A 23,711-nucleotide genomic window follows, 5' to 3' on the forward strand; every position below is an offset into this window, starting at 1 on the left:
CACCCCATTTAGGTCAAAGATGAACGAAGCTGGACGCTAGGTAAGGCGCTAAGGACAGTTTCAATCAGTAATACACTGCTGCAACAGGGAACAACAGTCCTGCTCTTAACTGATTTGTACTGAGGTGGGGCAGGGGGAGGGTTGTTTTAAAGAGAGAATGAGGGCGCGGGAGGAACAGAATGAGGGCTCAGCAGTCAGGGAGGTGAAAACGACAAAAGCCAGGAAGGGAGTATCCCCTGGGAGTGTGAACCAGCGACTGTAGAAGTCAGGCTCCTGCCCTCCTACAGACCCTGGGAGACCAGAGGCTGCCATCAGGTGTTGGCCCGCGCAAACAGTAACTTCTGTCGCAGCCTTGAGGGTTCTCAGGCACGCACGTTAAAGGGGGCCAAGGTCATCCTGGGGATGTGGCCTAGAGCTGTTAGGAACTACGTTAGTGTTTTGTTCGATGAGGCCCGTAGAGAGGAGGGCTCAAGGCCCTGTGGATACAGTGTGGTCCAGGAGCGACTGTCACTCACTTCCTAGTTTCATCACTTACTAACCGCCCCCTCTCCCCTCCCAAAGTCTCCAGGAAGGGTCCAAAGAACCTATAACTCGAGACGCATCTTTTGTTTCCCTGCAGCCCGCCATGCAGCTGTCTCTGAAGAGCTTTGGGGTCAACTGCACGCCACAGAGACTGAGACTAATTTGCTGCAGTGATCTCTTTCAGGCTTTAAAACCCTACACACAAACACGAGGGGGCGCTCCTTAAACCAACGCAGGCCAGACGTGAGGCCGCAGTCAGCAGAGAACTACAACTCCCAGCAGCCCCGGCGAGAGCGAAAATTACCAACTTCCGGGAGCCGTTTCCCGTGAGCCAGCTGCTCCAGCTCCGCCCGCGCCTTCGGAAGACCGCAAAGTATCCTGGCCGGCAGCGGCGGCCGGAGTCGCAGGGTCGCAGCCACATGGCGTCCGGCGAGGAGCGGGGCTCGGGTCCCGGAAGCGGAGGCCGCGAGAAGCGGAGCCGGCGCCGGGGAGGGGCGCTCTGGTGTCACTTCCGCTGGGGCGGGACCTCAAGCTCTCCCGCGCAAATTGAAAAGTCTTCGGTGCGCGGTTGCCACCCGGCTGCCTCTGTTCCGCGCCGACTGCCTCGGGAGCTCTGGCCCAGGTGAGTCGGAGGCGTCGGGCGCAAGTTTCGGAGCCCTCCGCCTACCTGACCTGAAGCGGACGGGGAGAACCCTTCCCGGGAAGGGAGCGGAGCGGGCTGTGCTTGGGCCCAGGGTGGCGTCCTCTCGGGACTCCGGTCGTCCAGGACCGGGAGGAGGGGTCCGGCGGGGTCTTCCCGCCCCGGCCGCAGAGTCCCGAGTGCTGATCGCCGTGCAGGCCGAGCCGAGGCTGCCCTGAGCTCAGGGAGGGTCTGCGGGCGCAGGCTCCCGCCCGCCGGACTTCTGCAGGGCTGCCGCCCAAGCTAGCAGCTCCCCTTTCACCTGCAGTCCCCACTCTTGAATGTGGAAAAGTGAATTTTCTTCTTGATGTCTTGCAGGCTAAAGGAAGCGTGTCTTCTGGAATGGCCTTGCGGGCCACTCGTGCACAGCCTGTGGACAGGAGTGAGGCGGTGAGGTCGCCGGTGTGGTCGTACCTCGCGGGTGGCAGGCGGGCCCCCTGAGATGGTGCCCGCCTTGTGGCCCCAGGTCATTCCCACTCTGCTGAAGAGGAAACGTTTAGGCGCCGTATTTACCTAGCTTAGAAGAGACGTACAGGTTTCGCAAAATGTGTACTACCTCAGTTTCCCTCAAAGGGGAAGAAGACTCTTTTTAGAGGCATTATCTGAGAGGTAGGAGGCTAATTGCTTCTCTCAAACTGTGGCTTGAGGAACACCTGCATCCCAATTACCTGCCGTATTTAAGAGTCAGAATCCCCCACCCGTCTCCACAACTGGTGAGTTCACTGCTGGCCTAGAGCTCCGAACTTCGAGACAGTCTCAAGGTGAGGCGGGTTCTTACCCTGTTCTTTCTGCCTTTCCCCCCAGACTTAATGTTTGCTGGGAGGGGTTTATGTTATGAAACACTAAGCAGCTGTTCAGCCGCATTGCTTTTACTTTTTATCTTGAGGAGTGGGGGTGGGGGGTGGGTGCTAGAGCTGACTCTTGAACCACAGAGGTTAGAACTGTGAGGGTCTAGGGGCGCCTGGGTGGCTCAGTCGTTGAGCGTCTGCCTTCCGCTCAGGTCATGATCTCAGGGTCCTGGGATCAAGTCCTGCATGGGGCTCCGTGCTCCGCGGGAAGCCTGCTTCTCCCTCTCCCACTCCCCCTGCTTGTGTTCCCTCTCTCGTTGTGTCTCTCTCTGTCAAATAAATAAAATCTGTACAAAAAAAAGAACTGTGAGGGTCCGTCGATTCGCTGGATTTTTTTTTGATAAATGCAGTACAGTACTGTAAATGTATTTTCCTTGTGATTTTCTTTCTTTTTAAATTTTTTTTTAAGATTTTATTTATTTATTTGACAGAGAGAGACACAGCGAAGAAGGAACACAAGCAGGGCGAGTGGGAGAGAGAGAAGCAGGCTTCCCGTGGAGCAGGGAGCCCCATGTAGGGCTCGATCCCGGGATCATGACTTAAGCCTAAGGCAGACAGACGCTTAAGACAGCCACCCAGGCGCCCCTCCTTGTGATTTTCTTAATGCCATTTTCTTCTCTCTGGCTTACTTTATTTTAAGAATACAGTATATAATACATATAACATACAAAATATGTGTTAACCGAGTTTATGTAATTGGTAAGGCTTCTGGCTATTAGTTAAGTTTTGGGAGAGTCAAAAATCATATGTGGATTTTCCACTGGGTGGGGGTGGGTGCAAATAACCCCCGTCCTTGTTCAGGGGTCAACTGTAGTGCTTCAGAAAGGTCTGAGTCAGCTCCAGAATTTCTGCATAGAAGGGACTTAAGGGCTTCTTCCTGGGTGGAAGGGGGTAGATCTTAATAATGCTTTTTTGGAGAGATAGCGATTCTTGCACTTTTAGCACTTCCTGGGTGCCTAGGCTTGGAACACACATGATTCCAAGTGGGAAAGCACTTTGGAAAGAATAAACGTTACGGAACTATCAAGTGACGTTAGAGTTGGTGATTAGCATAAATATTCTAGACTGGAAATTCTTGGCAGGAGCCCAGTTAAAGTATTAAAGAGCAGTGATTCTAAAATATCTAAGCAATAACAATGGCTATATCAGTTTCCAAGCCCTTTTTCTTATTTTTCTAAAACTTTTGAGTAAATATATTTTGCTCTAAATATTGCTGTTTTTCCTTTCTCCTCTCACATCATGTAGTTAACTTGGCACTATGGGGATACATGGATTACTGCAGTTTATCAAAGAAGCTTCTGAACCCATCCACGTGAGGAAGTATAAAGGACAGGTAGTAGCTGTGGATACATATTGCTGGCTGCACAAAGGAGCTATTGCTTGTGCTGAGAAACTAGCCAGAGGTGAACCTACTGATAAGTAAGTTTGGACCTTGTATTAATTAATTCTTTGTCAACTAAGAATCAGACTTATATTGGGATCGTTTTCATTCAATGCCAGGTTTATTAAGAAGTGAGACTGAGAACATTGCCAGATCAGGAGCGACTTCGTTCTGTGATGTAGTATCAAGACACCCGCAGACAAAAACCAAAGACTGTGTCCTTTATTCTTTACCTAAGAAACTGAGCCCAGTTTGCAAAACAAAGCAGTTGCTTCAAAGGGACAAGGTGTTCTGACTCCCTTTTACTTTACTTGGGGCCCAAAGTGGTGGGCCTTGCTGATATCCAATCATAACTGCAACTTCATTTGAGGCATGTTCCATGGACTAATATCTTCTCTATTTTTTTTTTTACATAGAGACATTAGAAAAAGAAGCAAGTATAATTTCAGAACAGAGATTTTCTGGAGCGATTTGATCACTATTATGAATTTTCTTTTTTGCAATATGTAATTTATCTCCTGGAGGAGAGGCTCCCGGATCTTGATATGACTTACTTAATCACAATGAAAAATAGGAAAAATGTGTTAATGCTGTTTGTTTCCTGGAGGAAAGAGGGAAAGTCTTTATTGAATGGCCGATGTTTCGGGCTTTTAGGCTTCTCCAGTTAATTTGACCAAAGGTGACCCGGAACAGTACGTGTGGGATCTGAAGGAGCCGGAGCCCTGCTGCCACTCCATCTGAAGGCCATTTCTTTTCTGCACTAAATTTGAATAGTGACAGGTGTAGCTGAAGACTATAAATTTTTCATTCTACCTGCAGTATTTCTTTGAATATTCTTCACAGGGGAAGAACTTTCTCTAGTTTTTTGTAGTTCTTGGGATTCTGAGATTTTTGACTAATTAGAAGAGTTGTCCAAAATACAGAAAATATCCTTTATTAGAGATGTCATTGATGAACTCCACAGACCTGCCATGTAGTAATTTATTGAACTAAAAAGTTTCAGGACTTTCTACAAAGTATTGTGGACTTTAATTTTTTTTTTTCTCACAGCAACTAATAAGACATTTTTTTTTTTAAGATTTTATTTATTTATTTGAGAGAGAGAGAGAGCATGAGAGGGGGAAGGTCAGAGGGAGAAGCAGACTCCCCGCTGAGCAGGGAGCCCTATGTGGGACTCAAACCCAGGACTCCAGGATCATGACCTGAGCCAAAGGCAGTCGCTTAACCAACTGAGCCACCCAGGTGCCCCAATAAGTCACATTTGATAGAGTTTATTTTTCCTTTCTTATCCACCTTTGGATGGGGATATTAACTAGAAAAGGTCAGAAAATATGGATAAGTGTATGATAAGCCTTTATGACAATTATAAGGAACGAGGTAGATCTAATATGCTGACCTGGTAAGATTTCTGCAACAGGTGTCTGATGTTTGTATTCTGTCTGATTAAAAAAATATGTGAATTTCCTTTGAGATTTATTATGATTTTATATTTGCTTTCCCCTATCTTTTACATGATACTTCATTAGTAGGCCCAGAATTAGTACAAAATCACTGTTCTGTAGACAAATACATGTCTGTTGTCACTGGTTTACAATAAAAAGAAGGACCACATAGTCTTTCATTAAGATGAGTATTATGTGATTTAAAAGATTATCTTTTAATATTATGTCTATTTCTGTTCTTTAGTTAAAATATCCTTTTCTTTATAAATGATGGAAGTTGTAATGTGGCTCTTTTTGTTAATTGCCTTGCTGGAATAAAAAAACTAAAAGCAATACATGATCCTTGTTTAGATCCTAGACTGTTGGGGGAGAGGGGTAGCAACATTGTGCTGGAGCCAACTCATACAAGTTTGCTATACACCATCTTCTCCCAGTTCAGCATTTGGTGACCCCGCATTGGTAGTTTATTCACCATTGTAATATATTCGTGTCAGGGAATTTGACAAATGCTCCGGAGCAGGCACCCCTTCCCACAGAACTGGTTGTTAAACCTTTACCAGGACACCACTGGTTATAAGAAATACTGGAACAATTGGACAAAGTTTAATATAGACTGTATGTTAGATGATACTTTATTGCTTTTAAATAGCTCGGGTGTGGTAATGGTATTGTTGGAGGAATCAAATATTTATTGTACTGTTCTTTCAATTTTTCAGTAGATTCGAAGTTTTCTGAAGCAAAAAAAAAAAAAATAGGGGAAAAAGGCAAGATTTGGAACCACAAAATATCAGAACTGGAAGGGATGTCAAAACCTTTTCATCTGCAGATGAGAAAAGCAGGGTTTGCAGCATCAAATAATCCATCGTTTGTCACATAGACCATTAGGATCCAAGGCAGGATTTGAACCCAAGTCTAAATTAGAGTTTCCCTTTCCTGTGAAAACATTTGCTTAAAAAAATAGTAAAAACCTTCTCTTTCATAATCTGTCTCCTCTGATTTTAAAAAGAGCAAGAGTATTACCTTACAAGATGCCACGCACCTAAATGCGTTTTTCTTTATTTTCATAGGTATGTAGGATTTTGTATGAAATTTGTAAATATGTTACTCTCTCATGGGATCAAGCCTATTCTCGTATTTGATGGATGTACTTTACCTTCTAAAAAGGAAGTGGAAAAGTCTAGAAGGGAGTAAGTTGATTCTCTAGTCACTCTCTAATTTAATTGCATTTAAGTCTGATGCTGTAGTCTTATACCAATTTTCTTAAATTTTAATTTGTTGAGGCTTGCTTTATCGCCTAGTACTTGAACAAATGTCTTTAAATGTTCCATGTGTGCTAGAAAGGAATGTGTATTCTCCAGTTACTAAGAGGAAGATTCTATATCTGTCCAGTAAGTCAAGCTTATTGATTATGGTGCTCAAATCTGTATCTTTACTGTTTTGTTTGTTTTTTGTCTTTTTTTTTTAAATTTTTGTCTACTTAATTCATAAATTACTGGGAAAATATGTTAAAATTTGGTAGTGGATTTGTCATTTACCTTATAGTTCTGTCCACTTTTTGTTTTGTTTATTTTGAATCAATTTTATTGTTGCATTCAAGTTTAGAATTAGTTACATTTTTGTGGTAAACTGAAACAATATATAGTGACTCTTTTAAACTCTAGTTAGGCTTCTTTTTCCTAAAGTCTATTCTGTTTGATATTAGCATACCTATAACTTTTTTCTATGTTTCTACTGTCTTTTTTTTTTTTAATTTGTTCACCTTTAGCTTTACTACATCATTGGTTTTTAGGTTTGCCTCTTATAAAAAACACATTACCATGTGTATGTGTGTGTGTGTGTGGTTTATTTTTTATAAGATTTATTTATTTGAGAGAAAACTCATGTTTGTGTGGGGGGAGGGGCAGAGGGAAAGAGAGAATCTAGAGCAGACTCCCTGCTGAGTGGGGAGCCTGCCTGCCCATGGCTGGATCCCAAGATCTTGAGCCAGAATCAAGAGTCAGCCATTTAACCGACTTAGCAACCCAGGCACCCTATGTTTTGTTTGTTTGTTTGTTTGTTTGTATCCATTCTGTCCATCTTTGCCACTTCTTGAAAATCTTTTGAATGGAGAGTTTATTCCTTTTACATTGACTATTAATTACTAATATATTTTAATACATTATTTCTCTTGGTATTTTACATTTGTCTTCTCTTTTTGTGTGTGTGTGTGTTTTGTGGGTTTGTTTTTGTTTTTTGGTAACTCCTACCTTGCTTGACTTCTGAATTGATTGTTTTTCCACCCTTATTATATTGTCTCTTGTTTCTAGTTGAAAAGTGAAGCATTCTGTTTCTCTTCTTTTAATAGTTACCCTACACATGTTATCATTCATATTTAACAGATTCTAGTTATTTTATAACAACAGACCTTAGAAGGAATTTCTTTATTTTAATAAAGCAACTATGCCACCTCATTCATCCATTCTTCTTTTCCTCCTGTATTTGTTCTTAGGTCCAGGAGTCATTATTTCTGTATGGGAAAGACCACTGGGCTTAGTTGTCAAAGGTAGTGTGAGTCGCACCTGGATAGAATTAAGCCTCGCTGAGGGAGCATTCTGTTAGGGTGCTGCTTTCTTGGTTTTGCTCTCTCTCTGGGCCTAGAATCAGGTGAGAGTTTTTCAGATCTAGGTTTTTCAATCTAGCTGACTTGGAGGGCTCTGATTCTTTTTTTTTTTTTTTAATTCCAGTATAATTAACATACAGTGTTATATCAGTTTCAGGTTGGAGGGCTCTGATTCTTAAAGCCAGAACTATATAAAGTTTATTTACAAAGGAGTAACTGAAACTGAGTCCATATTCTATTACAAATAATGTATAGTTTACTAAATATACTCTTAATAAAAAATTAGTAGATTCTAGGTGAGTTCTAAAAGGATGGGTGACAGTCCCAAACTAGTATGGCTAAAGGATTAATCCAAATCAGATCCCACCTGGGTGTCTCATGTTCTTAATTCTAATTGCAGATACTTATTAATTTTCTCTTGCTAAGCTCAAAAATGGCTAAAAAAAGTGTTACAGCTGTCTGTCTGTCTCTGACCCGTGAAGTCTTTTTGTCTTTGTAGGATGAGCTTTCCCTGTGCCACTGTAGCAGCGGGAGAGGCACTTAAAATCCTTTTCTACAAGTCTCTTCATCTGTGGAGCCCAGTCTAAAAGTGGAACTAGGGAATGTGTGTGTATGTGTGTGTGTGCACATTTAAAGATCAGAACCTCACGAGTTCTGATTGATTCTTCCAGTTCAGACTCAGGACTGCCGGGTTTCTTCTCCCCCGCCCAGCCCACGACTGTAGGGTTTCTACTTCTTCTGTAATACATCTTTATCTCCTTTCTTCCATACTGAGAATCTTAATTTTCAAGGGCACGGGGGGATGAAGTTGCAGTATCTTATAATGACTCACTTATCTTTTTTTTTTTTTTTTTTAAGATTTTATTTATTTATTTGAGAGAGAATGAGAGAGAGCATGAGAAGGGGGAGGGTCAGAGGGAGAAGCAGACTCCCTGCTGAGCAGGGAGCCCGATGCGGGACTCAATCCCAGGACTCCAGGATCATGACCTGAGCCGAAGGCAGTCGCCCAACCAACTGAGCCACCCAGGCCCCCATGACTCACTTATCTTATCCCAAAATAAGTATAAGTATTTTATTACACTCAACAGTAGATTCAGAATTAAATACTGATACTACCACTACCAATATGATTATTGGAAACAGTTAAAATTTCTTCTTCCTTCGCATATGCTCTCTCTTTTCCCATTTTAAAAATAGCAGTTCTATATTGTTAGAATGTGTACTATCACTGTCTCCCTGTTTAACGGTATTTGGTATTGATTCTACAAATTACCACATATTTGCTTGTTATAGACCATTCTGCAGATGTTATTTTGTTTTTTCTGAAATTTGTTCTCTAGTAGATCCCACAAGCTCACAGAAGTGGTATTTCTCAAGTTCTTCATATGTTGATAAAGGTGCACCTTTATGCTTGAAAGTTAATTTTGATGGTGTGAAAGCCTTGACTCACATTTTCTTGTCTTAGTTACTCCATTTTCTTTTGACATAGAGCATTGCTGTGGAAGTCTGAGGATAAGCTTGTGTGTGAGTGCATTATAAATCACTTGTGTTCCTTTTACTAGAAGCCCAAAAGATTTGGGTTCATGTTCTCAGGGACCTGAGAACACTATCAGATGAGTCAAACTTTTTTTTTTCCCCTTGCAGAAGACGACAAGCCAATCTTCTTAAGGGAAAGCAGCTTCTTCGTGAGGGCAAAGTCTCAGAAGCCAGAGAATGTTTTACCCGTTCTATCAATATCACACATGTGATGGCCCACAAAGTCATTAAAGTAAGCCAAATGAGAAATAAAGCCAAAGTAACAAATGGCTAAGTTCATCAAAGCTAGTTATGAGTCGTTTATTGGTGGGAGGAAAATTATTCTAGGCCTAACCTCAAGGAAGGGGCAGGTCTCAGGAAGAAGGGAGCAGTATCTTTCAACAGAGGAGAGGAGTCCAACAGTCTGCAAGGGAGAAATCCTAAGGACTAAGGGACGCCCTCCCTTTCTAGATATTTGAGCTTGGTGGGCACCTTGTTCCGCAGAGATGGAAGGGATCGTTCCTGGAGGGCCAGTCTCACCCCACTGTCATGTAGTTGTTAACACTTAACACCTCTACTCTTCATGGCCGTGGGATTTGTCGAACCAGCCTCACTGGCTCAGGACCTCTCAGACCCCTAGTCTCCTCAACCTGCTTCTGCATAGAAGTTTCTTACCACCATAGATCTTCTTCTGCGGCCGGCAGCTCGAGCCCTCCGTTCCCCTGCTTCAGGCCTCTGTTCAAACGGCTTGGTAAACAGGGAAATAAATACAGAGATTAAATTCTGTAGTTTTATCAAAACAGTGTTAGACACACTTTTGTAGTCTGAAAAGAAAGCATGTTATTTTTATGGGGGAAATATATTCAGAGCTCCAAACAAATGTCTTTTATGTTTTTGGAGCATAGCCGTTCTTAAGATGCAAGCTTTCTTTCTACAATTTGAAATAATTTTTTCTGGCTTGTAGTTGTTTCTCTCCCTCTGAATATACAGTAGTATTTTCTCCTATAAATTGATTTTTTTAAAAAGAAATCTTTGTGGCTTTATGATTAGTTCAATATGTGCTAGGACTAAAAGTGGAAAAACCCCAAAGGAAATGATTTCTGAAAATAACATGAGCATGTACATGTTGAGGCTGGTAATGAGATGGGAAGTTGTTGAGTTCTCTCTAGATACTCTGCTGGAGATTGACCACGACCTTCTCTGGCAGGCTGCTCGGTCCCAGGGAGTAGATTGTCTCGTGGCTCCGTACGAAGCAGACGCACAGTTGGCCTATCTTAACAAAACGGGTATTGTACAAGCTATAATCACAGAGGACTCTGACCTCCTCGCTTTTGGCTGTAAAAAGGTACCTGACTACAACTATATGCTGCTTTTCTGTGTAGTTGGCAGTGGTGTAAAGCAAGGAAATAAGGTTTTTCCTCTCTAGGAATCATTAATACCCGCAGTTAATATCTACCTACAATGATGATAATTTTATTTAAAATGAAAAGAAGGGTTTTGCTGCTTGACATTTGTGCAGTCTGGACACTTTCAGAATAAGCCCTTAAGGTTAGAAGGTTTTATTCAAATTCTTCAATAGAGCATAGACTTATTATTTTTATTTTTGGTATAACTTATATGCTTTACATTTTTCAGTTTGGTGAGGTAAATAACTTATCCAGCCGGTTGCTTTGCAGTTATTTAGAATTATGTATAAAGCTGTTTAATGGAACATTTTATCATGATGTAGTAAGGGGGGAATTAAGATACAAAACTACAAGATGGTATCATTTTTGTTACTGCCAATGTTACTTATATCATCTCTAAATTTCATAGATGACTAGAAAGATCTGTCAAAGGATTAATGCCGGGTAACAGTGATAGATGAGAGATGTCAGGCAACTTCTGTTTTCTTCTTCCTGAATTTCTATGTTCTCCAAATTTTCTACAATGAGCATGTATTACTTTAAGAATAAGAAAAAGGATTTTTGTATGAATCACTGTTTGATCACCATGACAATCCTGGATGTCAGTGGGAGGTAAGAGGTACAGAAAGGGCATTCTTTCTCCCAGAGTCAGAACAAGGGAGTCCTGGCACATGACCTGGTCTATCCTCATCTATGCTTCAGTTTCATTTATTTGTAGATTTCACAGTAATTAACTGGCCTGCCTACCTCTCCTCTCTTTCAGTGCTATGATAAAGAACAAGAAAGAATTCTTAGAAATATTGCAGTGGATTAGATAATGAAAAATTAAAATGACCCTTATAGGTATTGACTATTTCCCTTCCTTTTGAAGGTGATTTTAAAAATGGACCAGTTTGGAAATGGACTAGAGATTGACCAGGTGCGGCTGGGCATGTGCAGACAGCTTGGGGACGTGTTCACAGAGGAGAAGTTCCGCTATATGTGCATTCTCTCGGGCTGTGACTACCTCTCCTCGCTGCGTGGGATTGGCTTAGCAAAGGCCTGCAAAGTGCTAAGACTGGCCAATAATCCAGACATCGTGAAGGTAAGAGTGAGTCGCCCAGTCCGGTTGGGTTTCCGGAGCGTTTCTTACGTCAGAGATAAACCCTTCAGAATATGAATTTTAAATATTCTATCCTCTCAGTATCCCATATCATGTCATCAAAAGGACAAAATGACTAAAACACTAGGATTTTGCTTTTGGCAACTGATGGACCTGCTTTAAGCAATTGGCAAAATTTTTTAAATGAAGACTAATGTAAAGAGACTTAAGGGCAAAATGTTCTAGATAGAATTAATGTTAAAATGTATTATCTTTCAATTTCTGTCCTATTCTCTGTAGTGCTGGCTCTCAAATTTTTTGGTCTCAGGGTCCCTTTACTCTCTTTAAAGCTCTTGGTGGCAATAATTTTTGTTAAATGGCTTATAGCTGTTGGTATTTACTGAATCAAATTCAAACAAAGATAAAATGTTGGTTAATTTAAAGCTAACAGTAATAAATTCATTACATGTTAGCATATGTAGCATATTTTAATGAAAAATAGCCGTGTCTTCTGAAAACGTGAAAATTCTGACAGGGATTGCACATTTATGTAAATCTCTTTCACATGGCTTGATAGAAGACAGCTGGGTTCTCCTACCTACTTCCTCTGACATAGTATCATGTGTCCTGTGTCCTCTGGAAAACTGAGACACCTGCATCACCGCTCGATCATTTCTCTGATAGCTTTACCTTTAAAAAAAAAAAAGGGGGGGGGCAGTATATGTTGAAGAAGCTCATTTTGCCACCCCTGCCCCACTCCCCTCGGCGGGGATTGGGGGGGCCCGAGGGGAAGGGAGCCACGCACTAACCTGCCGGTGACCCCAGGGCCACTGACTTCTGCTCTCTGGCTCTCCCCTTGTTCATCTGTGAGTGTGGTAGGAAGTATTTAAACCACTACCAGCTTTAATCATCCATGACTCTAACAGAAGTTAGAGGTCGACTTCATTTTAATTCTCGGGTTTTGTATGTTTGTATTTTGCTGTGTGGATGAAAGGGACTTTGAGGGTGGGGAATGTGTCTTAATGTCACACCTGGGGATATAAACTAGATGTGTAACTGACTTGTTCATAATAATAGAAAAATCGAAGAAAATGCTGTTACAGTTTTTAGTGATATGACATGGTGGTCGTGTTTGCTGGTAGAGGCTTTCAGTGCAGATAAAATCAATTGATTTTCTGTCTGTCCTCAGCCTCCTCTAATGTGAACCAGTTGATCTTGGTGATGATACACTCCCTATTCTGTATTTGCAGATAACTAGTAAATATTTTTACATTCATTATTAGGTTATCAAGAAAATCGGACACTATCTTAAGATGAACATAACAGTACCAGAAGATTACATCAAAGGATTTATTCGAGCCAACAATACCTTCCTTTATCAGCTAGTTTTTGATCCCATCAAAAGGAAACTCATCCCTCTGAATGCTTACGAAGATGACATTGATCCTGAAACACTAAGCTACGCTGGGCAGTATCCTTTCTGAACCAGAATAGTAGAATTTTGCACTTCTTCCATATTTTTATGGTGAAATTTTTAGTGAGGTATTCAGTAAAAAGTCTGCAAATTGTTTTTTTTCTTTTTTATAGTGAAACCTATGTCTTTTAATTATCATTTTAATTATCGTGCTAGTGAAAATTCATTTCATTTTAATTATCGTTCTAGTGAAAATTCAGAGCATCTTTTTGTTTATAAACCTGCGGCTCATCTATCATAACGTGCTAATTACTTAGGTTGCCTTGACAGAAACCTGTACTGAGTCGGTCACTTAAGGTACACATTCCAAAGGTGGTACTTCTTGGTCGGCAAGTTCCACTTCCTAGGAGGGGCATTGTGGATGTGTGAGCCCACCCGTTGAGGATGCCCTGCACGGAGACCCTGGCTGCATGCACGCAGGCTGATTCAGAGCTCAGTCACATAGCCGGTGGCCAGGACTCCCTCTCCGTCTCCCTGGGAAGGAAGTGATGACGTGGGCTTTGCTTCCAAAAACAGCCAGCCCCTACAGTGACAGATAGAACCTAGCAAATGACCCCTGTGGTTGTCGTCTCCTACAGTGACAGAAAGAACCTAGCAAATGACCCCTGTGGTTGTCTCCTACAGTAACAGAAAGAACCTAGCAAATGACCCCTGTGGTTGTCGTCTCCTACAGTGACAGAAAGAACCTAGCAAATGACCCCTGTGGTTGTCTCCTACAGTGACAGAACCTAGCAAATGACCCCTGTGGTTGTCGTCTCCTACAGTGACAGATAGAACCTAGCAAATGACCCCTGTGGTTATCGTCTCCTACAGTGACAGAAAGAACCCAGAATGACCCCTGTGGTTTCAGTCATGCTGAGTGTGGAGAGTAAGGAATACACTTTTTGATCTTAATACGTTATTGTACAGTTGTTAATAAAGGCGTTTTTCCTTAATCTTACCAACCAAGGTATTTTGATGATTCCATAGCTCTTCAAATAGCCCTTGGAAATAAAGATATAAACACTTTTGAACAGATTGATGACTACAATCCAGACACTGCTACGGTAACATCTAAAGGACTTTTTTTTTAATGACTTCATCTTTTAGAGAGCACATTTTAATTACATCTCAGGAACTTTGACTAAAAGATTTTTATTTTATTTATTTGAGAGAGAGCATGAGCAGGGGGAGAAGCAGAGGGAGAGGGAGAAGCAGACTTCCTGCTGAGCAGGGAGCCTGATGCGGGGCTCAATCCCAGGACCCCGAGATCATGACCTGAGCTGAAAGCAGACACTTAACCAGCTGAGCCACCCAGGTGACCCAGGAACTGTGACTAAAGGCAAATCTTCATTTTGTAAACATCTTCTATGCATCTCTATATCCCAGCACTGTGCAGAGTATGGGTTTAAAACAACTCGATGATAGAGAAATTATCTTAGAACAGATATATTGGTTAATTTTCTTAAAAAGCAACCAAATGATATATCACCAGACCTTTAGACATGAACATTTCGTCTGAATCTACAAGCATTTCATGCTTTTCTTCTCGTCCCACCCCATTCGCCTCTGATATTTGGCATAGTTGAAAGTTCAAACCTAGAAACGCTACCATTGGAAGTAAATGCTGTTTTCTCGCTCACTCATAAGCACTGCACAAATATTAATGGAACACCCCTGAACTGTGTCTCTGAGCCCATTCCTATTCACTTTTTCCCAGTTGTGTATATCCCTTCTGACACACTCCCCCACCATTCTCTCCTTTTCCAGACTGTTCTCTTTTCTGTTCAAATTTATTCCTTAAGTAAGTTCTGATTATTTTATCTTATGCAGAAAATTCCCACATCTTTAACCTAATCTCTAGTCTAACAACAGCTGCATAATTCTAAATGTTTCTTGGATCTCTAACATAAATGATTTCCTATAACCTTAAATCTATCCACAGTCAAAAGAATTCCTTAACAGGGCGCCTGGGTGGCTCAGTTGGTTAAGCGACTGCCTTCGGCTCAGGTCATGATCCCGGAGTCCCGGGATCGAGTCCCACATCGGGCTCCCTGCTCGGCGGGGAGTCTGCTTCTCCCTCTAACCCTACCCCCTCTTGCGCTCTCTCTCTCTCACTCTCTCTCTCAAATAAATAAATAAATAAAATCTTTAAAAAAAAAAAAAAAAGAATTCCTTAACAGCTTTCCTTAATGACATTTCTCCTGTTTAGCACTTACTAATGCCTAAGTTGTGTCTCCGTAGTTTACTTTGTGATTCTTCCCAGCAGAATATAATTTTCATAAAGGCAGGGCTTTATGAACTTTACTGCTGTATTATATTTACCACGTTTATTTGTTGAAGGAATGAGTATCAGTTACATGATCTCTTTCATTCTCAGACTAGAAGACTTGGAAATAAACTTGGGCTTCTCTTTCACTGCTAATCCTTTTGCTTTTAGTTCTTCTGAATGACAGTTTCTTCTTTCTCATAGCTTCCAGTCTAATTCGGGTCTTTCTACCTTTGCTCACTAATTCAGTTCTTGACTGAGCATTTATTAAGCACTAAAACAAGCATAGGTTAGCTAGTGTTCTGGAATATAAAGAAAAATAAAATATAATTCTTCCTCTGGTGCTCATTGCCTAGGGAAGGGAGATGTGGTTGTATATATAGAAATGTGGAAATTTCTGTAATAGAGATGTATTCTAGTCTCCATGAAAAAGGTGGGGGGCATGTACCTAACTCCACCTAAGGAAAGAATGCTTCATAATAATAATAGCAAACATTTATTGGGTATTTACTACATCCTAAATGCTATTTTTTTTTTTTGAAGATTTTATTTATTTGAGAGAGAACATGAGGAGGGGAAGGGGCAAAGGGACAAACAGACTCCCCGCTGAGTAGGGAGCCTGACATGGGGCTCGGTCCCAGGACCTGAGATCATGACCTGGGTCCAAGTCAGACATTCAACTGACTGAGTCACCCAGGCGCCCCCATTCTAAATGCTTTCTAAGCACCTTACACATAGTAACTCATTTACTCTTCAACAAGCCTGTGAGGTCAATACTGTTATTCCCATTTTACAGATGAAATGAGAGGGAGGTTAAGTAACTTGCCCAGAACACACATTTAATAAATAAGGGAGCTGTGATCCCAGGTCAAGCTCTCTCTGTCTCCTTTAGAGAAACTGAGGTGTCCTGGGTTTGCAAAGATCAGTGGGGATTTTCAAGATGAGATAGATGAGTGATGCCGGGCTGCAAACAACGTGTGTGGAGTAATGAGTAGTTAATTATGGCTGGCCCAAGACTGTCCTCGTGTTCACTACGTGAAGGGAGCAGAGCTCCTTGAGAAAGAAGACGAGGTGAGCCTGGAAAAGGTGGCCAGTGAGAAACCAGGACCAGTTGAGCGTTGAAAAGAAATCATTACTGTCAGCTGAAACAAACCAAGCTACTAAGCACAAATCCCTAACGATATTCAGAAAGAACCTTATGTGCATCAATTCAAATCACGTAAACCTTACACTCAGGTTGCTCTTTCCTCTTTCTCTTTTTAGAACTTCTCTTAATTAGATGTTAGATTTCCTAGTCTTCGACTTTTTCTGTCTTATTCATGTCTTTGTCTTGTATCATGTTTGTCTTCCAACTTTGTACTATCCAGTATAGTAGCCAGTAGCTACATATGGCTATTTAAATTAATTCACATTGAATAATATTTAAATTTTAGTTCTTCAGTTGCATTGGCCACTTTGCAAGTACTTAGTGGCTAGTGGCTATCCATATTGGACTGCACAGGACATTTCTGTCATTGCTGAAAATTCTGTTGAGTTTTTTTCTACAGTCATTTTCTTTTCTAAGGGTGCTTTCTTTAATTGTACTTTTTTAAAGATTCTGTGTCAGGGGTGCCTGGGTGGCTCAGTCAGTTAAGTGTCTGCCTTTGGCTCAGGTCATGATCCCGGGGTCCTGGGATCAAGCCCTGTGTCGGGCTCCCCATTCAGCAGGGGGTCTGCTTCTCTCTCTCCCTCTGCCACTCCTCCTGCTTGTGCTCTCTCTCTGTCCAATAAATAAATAAAATCTTTTTTTAAAAAAGATTCTTTGTCATGGATCTCTCTGAGAATATCAATTATAATTTCTTGCACATTTTCTCCCATTCTCTGCATTCTCTGTTGCTCTGAATTGTTTTTTTCCTACTTGTTTTGGCCTTTTCTCTTCCATGGTAGAGACTTTCTTCAAACATCTGAAGCTTCTTGTCTATTTGTTCTTATTTGAGAGAGGCACCGAGCAGCTGGAGAAGATTTGTGAACAATTGGGGCTTATAATCTTGGGCTTTACTCTTGGGTGATCTGGTTGCCAACAAGCTGGCTTGATTTTGTTTTCTCTGCATGGTTCCAATTTCCAGAAAGGGATCCACCAGTTTTGACTTAGCACATGTATACGTGGCAGTTTGCATTTTGAGAGCAGGTTAGGGAAAGCGAGTTGGGGTGGGCCTTTCATTTGACCTCTGTCTTCAGACAAATGGATTTCCCCATCTTCTGAATTGCCTACTCCTGGGTTTCAACTGAACAGTTGCTCTGGTTCTGAAGGCGGGTAGGTGTGAGTTGACTGTATGGTCAGGTGGAAGATGAGGGCCCAGGGATCAAATATCCTCATCTTAGCCCTCCCCCACGTGAGCCCTGCATGGTACCTGGTGCCTTAAATCCCTGAGCTCTTCTTACGTTTGTGTAGGAGAAATTGACTTCCCTTTGGGATTCTTTTCTGCAGACACTTGGGCTTGGTCTAAGTTCTTAAAATTTCTCTATCTGTACTCTGTCTTCACTATGGTTTGGGCCATACAGATATCTCCTAATTTTACTGCAGATGGAATTTGATTATTGTTTTGGGGAGATAGTAATCAAAGGAAGGGGACTGAAAAGTGTTTACTCGGCAATCTTCTTTACACATTTGAATTATTGCTATTATTATAATTTCATCAGGAATGATTCTTAAGTTATTCCTTTGTCTCAGAAACTCTAAAATGGTTGTGTTAAATGTGTCCAGACATTAACGAGAATGTTATGGCTCACTAAGATGGCCATCCTTTTACAGAGAAATTTCTGTAGGAACCATTAACTGTACCAAACTAATTCTTTTTGTTTATCTGAAATTTAGTCTTCCCAGGATGGTTTTCTACTTGCCTGTTTCTCTTTTTTCAGTAAAACCATCAATGGGATCTAATGCCATGAGCTATTATGCTTAAGCTGTTTTTTATAACCATTCACTCAATTATTCCAAATAACCTTTGTTAATTCTCAAGGTGTATCCTGAATAATGTCACCTTGTTTTATTTATTTTTATCCTTTAAGTGAGAGGCTTCGATTAGATTCCAAGTTTAGGTGGGATTTTTGTCGAGTGGAATTCATGCCCTTAGTACCAACATTGTTTATGTCTTTGTTAATTTTTATCTTTGCCTCTCTGCTCTATTAGAATATCATTGATATCCTCTTAATAGAGCACTGTCATCCAAAATATGTTGTAATCGTGAATAAGTTATATTAGCATTAAGAATGATCGCTTACCAGCCCTTACTGGCAATAACTCTTTTATGCAAGATTCAGTGTAGACCCAAATAGCTTTCTGTTTGTCTGTACTGTCCACTAAAGATGGCACTAAGTATGGGTCAAATAGAAACTGGAGTTTTAAATTAGATCGTTTTGGGGGTGTGAGTGGCTCAGTGGGTTAAGCGTCTGCCTTTGGCTCAGGTCATGATCTTAGGGTCCTGGGATTGAGCCCCCGCATCAGGCTCCCTGCTCAGAGGTGAGTGAGTCGGCTTCTCCCTCTCCCTCTCCCTCTCCCTCTACGCGCACATGCATGCGTGCGCTCACTCTCACTCTCGAATAAATAATCTTTTAAAAAAAGAAAAATAAATGAGATTCTTTTGGTTTAAATTCAACCAGGTTTTAGAGATGGGATGGTTGCTTTCTTTAAATATACAGGTTTATGGTCTTGATTCTCAGGTGCTTTGTAACTAGGGTAAGCGACTATTTAGAGGCTTATTGCCAGATCATTATTAAACTAATTGGTATTGTGTTTTGAAATAATACTCAGATTTTAAAAGCACTTGTTCTGGCCACATTTCTTCAAGTATATTTTAATTTCTTGCACTGTTAATCTTAAGGAGATTCACTTTTTATTTCTTAGAAATGAGCTGACAACTCACTTGACTTTCATTAGAAGAGAAACAGACCCAAGAGTACAAGACACATTTAATAGAAAAGTGTAGTACCATCAAAGTAGAAAATGTTATTAAAGAATAGATATTTCATCAGAAATTGCTCAAAAGAGTAAATTATTTGCTTATGATTTATGTTGCTAGAGAGGGAAATATTTGGCTATTTTCCTTCTTCAAGTAATCCTTTTCGATTTTACTATTTTAGCCTGCCCAATCAAGAAGTCAGAGTTGGAATGACAAAACATGTCAGAAGTCATCTAATGTTAATAGCATTTGGCATAGGAATTACTGCCCTAGACTTGAGCTGGATGTTGTTTCAAATGCTACAAGATTGAAGGAAAATCCGAGTACTGTGGGCATTGAACAAGTGATCAGTATTAAAGGGTTAAATCTTCCAAGGAAGTCATCCATTGTGAAAAGACCAAGAAATGGTATGTATTTTTGCTTGCAGTATATATTGTGAAATATTAGTGAGTGTTGATCACATTTAAGAAATCTTTGCCAAACCCAAGGTCACTAAAATTTTCTCCTGTTTTTTTTTTTTTTTTTTTTCTAGAACTTTAGTAGTTTTAGCTCTTAGATCTAGGCCTTTGATCCATTTTGGATTAATTTTTTCGTATGGTGTGAGGGTAAGGATCAAGGTTCACCTTTTTTGTATATGGCAGTCCACTTGCTCCACCATTTGTTAAAATATTGTCCTCTCCCTATTGAATTACCTTGGCACATTTGGTGACAATCAGTTGACCTTGACCATGTATGTGTGAGTCTGTTTTGGACTCTATCATTCTGTATCATGGGTCTCTTTCGCTATCTTTATGCCAGAACATCATCTTAATTATCGTAGCTTTCTGTAAATCTTGGAATTAAGTAATATAAGTCTAAGTCTACTCTAAGTTTGTTCTTTTTTTGCAAAGCTGTTTTGGCTACTCTGTTTTTCTCAATTCCATACAGATTTTAGAATCAACTTGTCAATTTAAAAAAAAAAAAAAAAAACCTGCTGAGATGGTGATTGGAATTTAGTTGACTCCATAGATCAGTTTGGGGAGAATTGACTTCTTACCAAGATTGGGTTTTCTGATGTGTTTATTTAAGTCTTCTTTCATTTAGTGTTCAGCAGTGCTGTGTGGTTTTTAGTGTCTTACACACACATGTATTGTCAAATTTATCTCTATGTTTCAGATTTTTGATGCTACTACAAATGATATTTTAAATTTTGATTTCTAATTGTTCATTGCTAGAAATCCAGTTGACTCTTGAACCAACAAGGGTTTGAACTGCACAGGTCCTCTTATATGTGGAATTTTTTTCATAAATACAGTGCAGTAAATGTATTTTCTCTTTATGATTTTCTTAATATTTTCTTTTCTCTAGGTCACTTTATTACAAGAATACGGTATATGACACATACAGCATACAAAGTATGTGTTAATTGGCTGTCTCTGTTGTCAGTAAGTCTTTTGGTCAGCAGTCGGCCATTAGTAGTTAAGTTTTTAGAGAGTCAATAGTTAGATACAGATTTCTGACTCTGGAGGGGGTCAGCCCTTAACTCTCCTGTTGTTCAAGGGTCAACTGTAGGATTGATTCTTGTATTTCAATCTCCTGTTTGTACCGCAAATCTGCATATTAGTTCATAGTGTCTCTTTCATAGACTCCACAGGATTCTGCAGAGACAGTCAAGTGACCTGCAGATAAAGACAGTTGTGCTTCTCCTTGTCCAGTCTGGATGCCATTTATTTGTTTGTTTGTTTGTTGTTTATTTTTTTTTCCCTTCCTCCTCTTATGTCTTTTTCTTGTCTTCTGGAACCTCCAGTATAATGTTAAACAGAAGTGCTGAGAGTGGAATACTAAGTATTAGGGAGAGCTGTTTTATTTTTATCATAGAAGATGTGTAGAAGTAGAAAGACTAATTGTAATCTGGTCCTTCTCTCTTCTTTCCTTCAGACATGAATGAATGAAAGTCTAACAACAAAACAAAACAAGCCCTTAGCAAACCTTTTAGCTCATGCTTTTGCTTTTCAAATTTAGGTATAGATTATTCATGTTTTGTCAAAATGTATTCCTTATGAGCGTAAATCTTTCCCTGATAGTATCTCTGGACCTTTGTTTCCTCTTCTGAAATGGGAACTATACTGCCTGTTCACAAATGTTTGTGTATGTTATGTACTGTAACGTATAAAAGCCCCTTGTCCATAGCAAGTACACTGCATGTTCGTTCCTTCCTTCCTGTTCCCATGAGGATAAGCTGTTCATTTTATGTAGAGAACTCATTATCTCTAAGTTCTTTATGTCACGGTCTGCTTTGTTATAACTGCCACCTGTCAATGGATTTTGTGCCCTGGGCTCACACAAACATAAAATAAAACAGTAAGTTTTTTTCCCTCTTTTAGTTGACAGGCCTTTCATGTATTTAGAGACAGCCATTATGACTCTCCTACATTTCTTTTCCAAGCTAAAAGTTGCTTACCTACCCAGTTTGTGCTTTGGATACAATACAGGTTTTAATAATTGTGGGACTATTATGGTGAGTGGTTGTTGAAGTGCAGTCTTCTTACCACAGAGCACAATAAATGTTTAGAATTGTGTATTTTCAGCCTTCACCCAGAGACTATGCTTGTATTATTGCAAACTAAGATAGATTTTGTTAACATTCCTGTCATTTTACTGGCACTTACTGAGTTTATAATCAAAATCAACTAGTTGTTGTTAAGGCAGGTACAGTTATACTTTTAAACTTAAATCTGGATTAAATTATCTCTACTGATGCAGTCAATTCGTTATAATCCATTTTTGCCTTTCTTGAAAAATCTTTGTGTTGTCTACTAACAGATGGTTATTATCTGTGTCACCTGGAAATGAGAGAAGTATGGCTCCCGGTGTCTCAAAGTTTTGAATAAAACGTGTTTGCTTACATAATGTTTAATGTACTGACGTCGAGAGCCCTTACGCTAGATTCCAGACTGTTCAGACTGCTAGTCACCTGTGGTCTTTCTGGGCACTTCAATTTGCTGTAATTCCACATAACTCATATCCAGTTATTTTGCTCTGCCTTGTCCACTAGGATAATATGAGAGACACTGAAGTGTCCTGCTTAGCATCTAAACCCATGGAATTCCCCCGAAAAGCTAGTCGAATAGCCTTATCACAGTAGGAAAATGCGGTTAGCTTGGCATGGCTGCTTCTTGGAGAAACCTTGCTGAGGATCCTACAATGTTTGTGTTTACTTCTTCCCTCTTCCCTAAGGGCTCACAATTCTCTGCTTAATAAACAAATTAAGGCTTTTATAAGCAAAATCAAATTTACAGATCTGTAGCTTCTTAAAAATCTGTGTATTTGGGCACCTGGGTGGCTAAGTTGGTTAAGCGACTGCCTTCGGCTCAGGTCATGATCCTGGAGTCCCAGGATCGAGTCCCGCATTGGGCTCCCTGCTAGGCAGGGAGTCTGTTTCCCCCGCTGACCCTCTCCCCTCTCATGCTCTCTCTCTGTATCTCATTCTCTCTCAAATAAATAAAATCTTTTAAAATAAAAATCTGTGTATTTTTAAATTTGAGGTATCCTCTTCTGGTCTCTAGTATTTGGTACCCCCAACCATTTTACTGATCTCCTAGGGTAGTGAGCACTCACTGTTCAGGCTGAGAATTAGTTGGACTGATTTCAAGCACCTGCCCACTATCTCTATGTTGTTGTCTATGTCGGGCATCAACTGACTGTATTATTTAACCTTATGATTTATTCTACTGCCATAGAATACATTGGTCACACAAGTTTCTCGGGCCCCATGGCTAGGTAATGAGGATCAGAACTAGAGCGCAGGTTACTTCACTATGTGACAATCCTATATACTTCAAAGGCAGTAATGTATCGGTGGTGGGTATAAGTGGCTGCTGGTTTTATTGGAACATTTTAAAAATCAAATAGGAAATCGTACACTGATGTGTAAATTGCCTTAATTTTTTTTATTCAAAATCAAGCCTTTAGTATCAGAAGTAAATAGCCTTACAGAATTGATTGTATCCTGAAATTTTGGTTTTGGTAATTTCACATTAAATCATACAAATAACTGACATTACAACTTAACTGTGAAATTGTAAAACACAGCTAAGGGAATTTTTTTTCTTTTGAGTCATTCTTGCATCTCCTTTTGTGATGCATCATTAAAGAAATAAGACTTCCTCCTTAGGACAGTGAGATGCGGACTGTAACAGTAAGGCTGAGTCTCCACACGGAACAAAGATTTACAGGCCATTTTGTTTTTATTTAGAAGAGCTGTCAGAAGACGACCTGTTGAGTCAGTATTCCCTTTCATTTACAAAGAAGACCAAGAGAAATAACTGTGAAGGTCCTAAATCCTTGAACTCTTCTGAAATGCTCATGCCTGACGTGGTGGATGGAAGTACTGTTAGAAAAAACGGGAGCGCAACACTTACGACTAGAAATAAATTTGCGGCGTTTTTACAGAGAAAAAATGAAGACAGCGGTGCAGTTGTGGTCCCAGGGACCAGAAGCAGGTACAGTTCATCTACACAGTGTTGTGTGTCTGTTGTATCACCTACTCCGCCGGTCCTTATTCCAGTTGTCCTACATAAACACTGAATCCGGGTTGTC

At 40.5% G+C, this 23,711-nt stretch overlaps 1 protein-coding gene across 2 annotated transcripts in view; it reads left to right on the forward strand.

Moving 5' to 3' along the window:
* Positions 1 to 3,307: 3,307 nt before the first annotated feature.
* The window catches only part of EXO1 (exonuclease 1), a 34,306-nt gene continuing 13,902 nt past the window's right edge, over positions 3,308 to 23,711 (forward strand). The window contains exons 1-9 of one of the 2 annotated variants that reach the window (XM_044916424.1): positions 3,308 to 3,468; positions 5,940 to 6,059; positions 9,116 to 9,239; positions 10,194 to 10,331; positions 11,264 to 11,476; positions 12,757 to 12,944; positions 13,897 to 13,993; positions 19,315 to 19,540; positions 23,368 to 23,619. In XM_044916424.1, coding sequence (XP_044772359.1) covers positions 3,308 to 3,468; positions 5,940 to 6,059; positions 9,116 to 9,239; positions 10,194 to 10,331; positions 11,264 to 11,476; positions 12,757 to 12,944; positions 13,897 to 13,993; positions 19,315 to 19,540; positions 23,368 to 23,619 — 1,519 coding nt within the window. The remainder of the gene's footprint in view (positions 3,469 to 5,939; positions 6,060 to 9,115; positions 9,240 to 10,193; positions 10,332 to 11,263; positions 11,477 to 12,756; positions 12,945 to 13,896; positions 13,994 to 19,314; positions 19,541 to 23,367; positions 23,620 to 23,711) is intronic. The other variant, XM_044916425.1, reaches the window with a different exon arrangement.

Source organism: Neomonachus schauinslandi, chromosome 6 (assembly GCF_002201575.2).
Source record: "Neomonachus schauinslandi chromosome 6, ASM220157v2, whole genome shotgun sequence".
In the NCBI taxonomy this organism is placed as follows: Eukaryota; Metazoa; Chordata; class Mammalia; order Carnivora; family Phocidae; genus Neomonachus; species Neomonachus schauinslandi.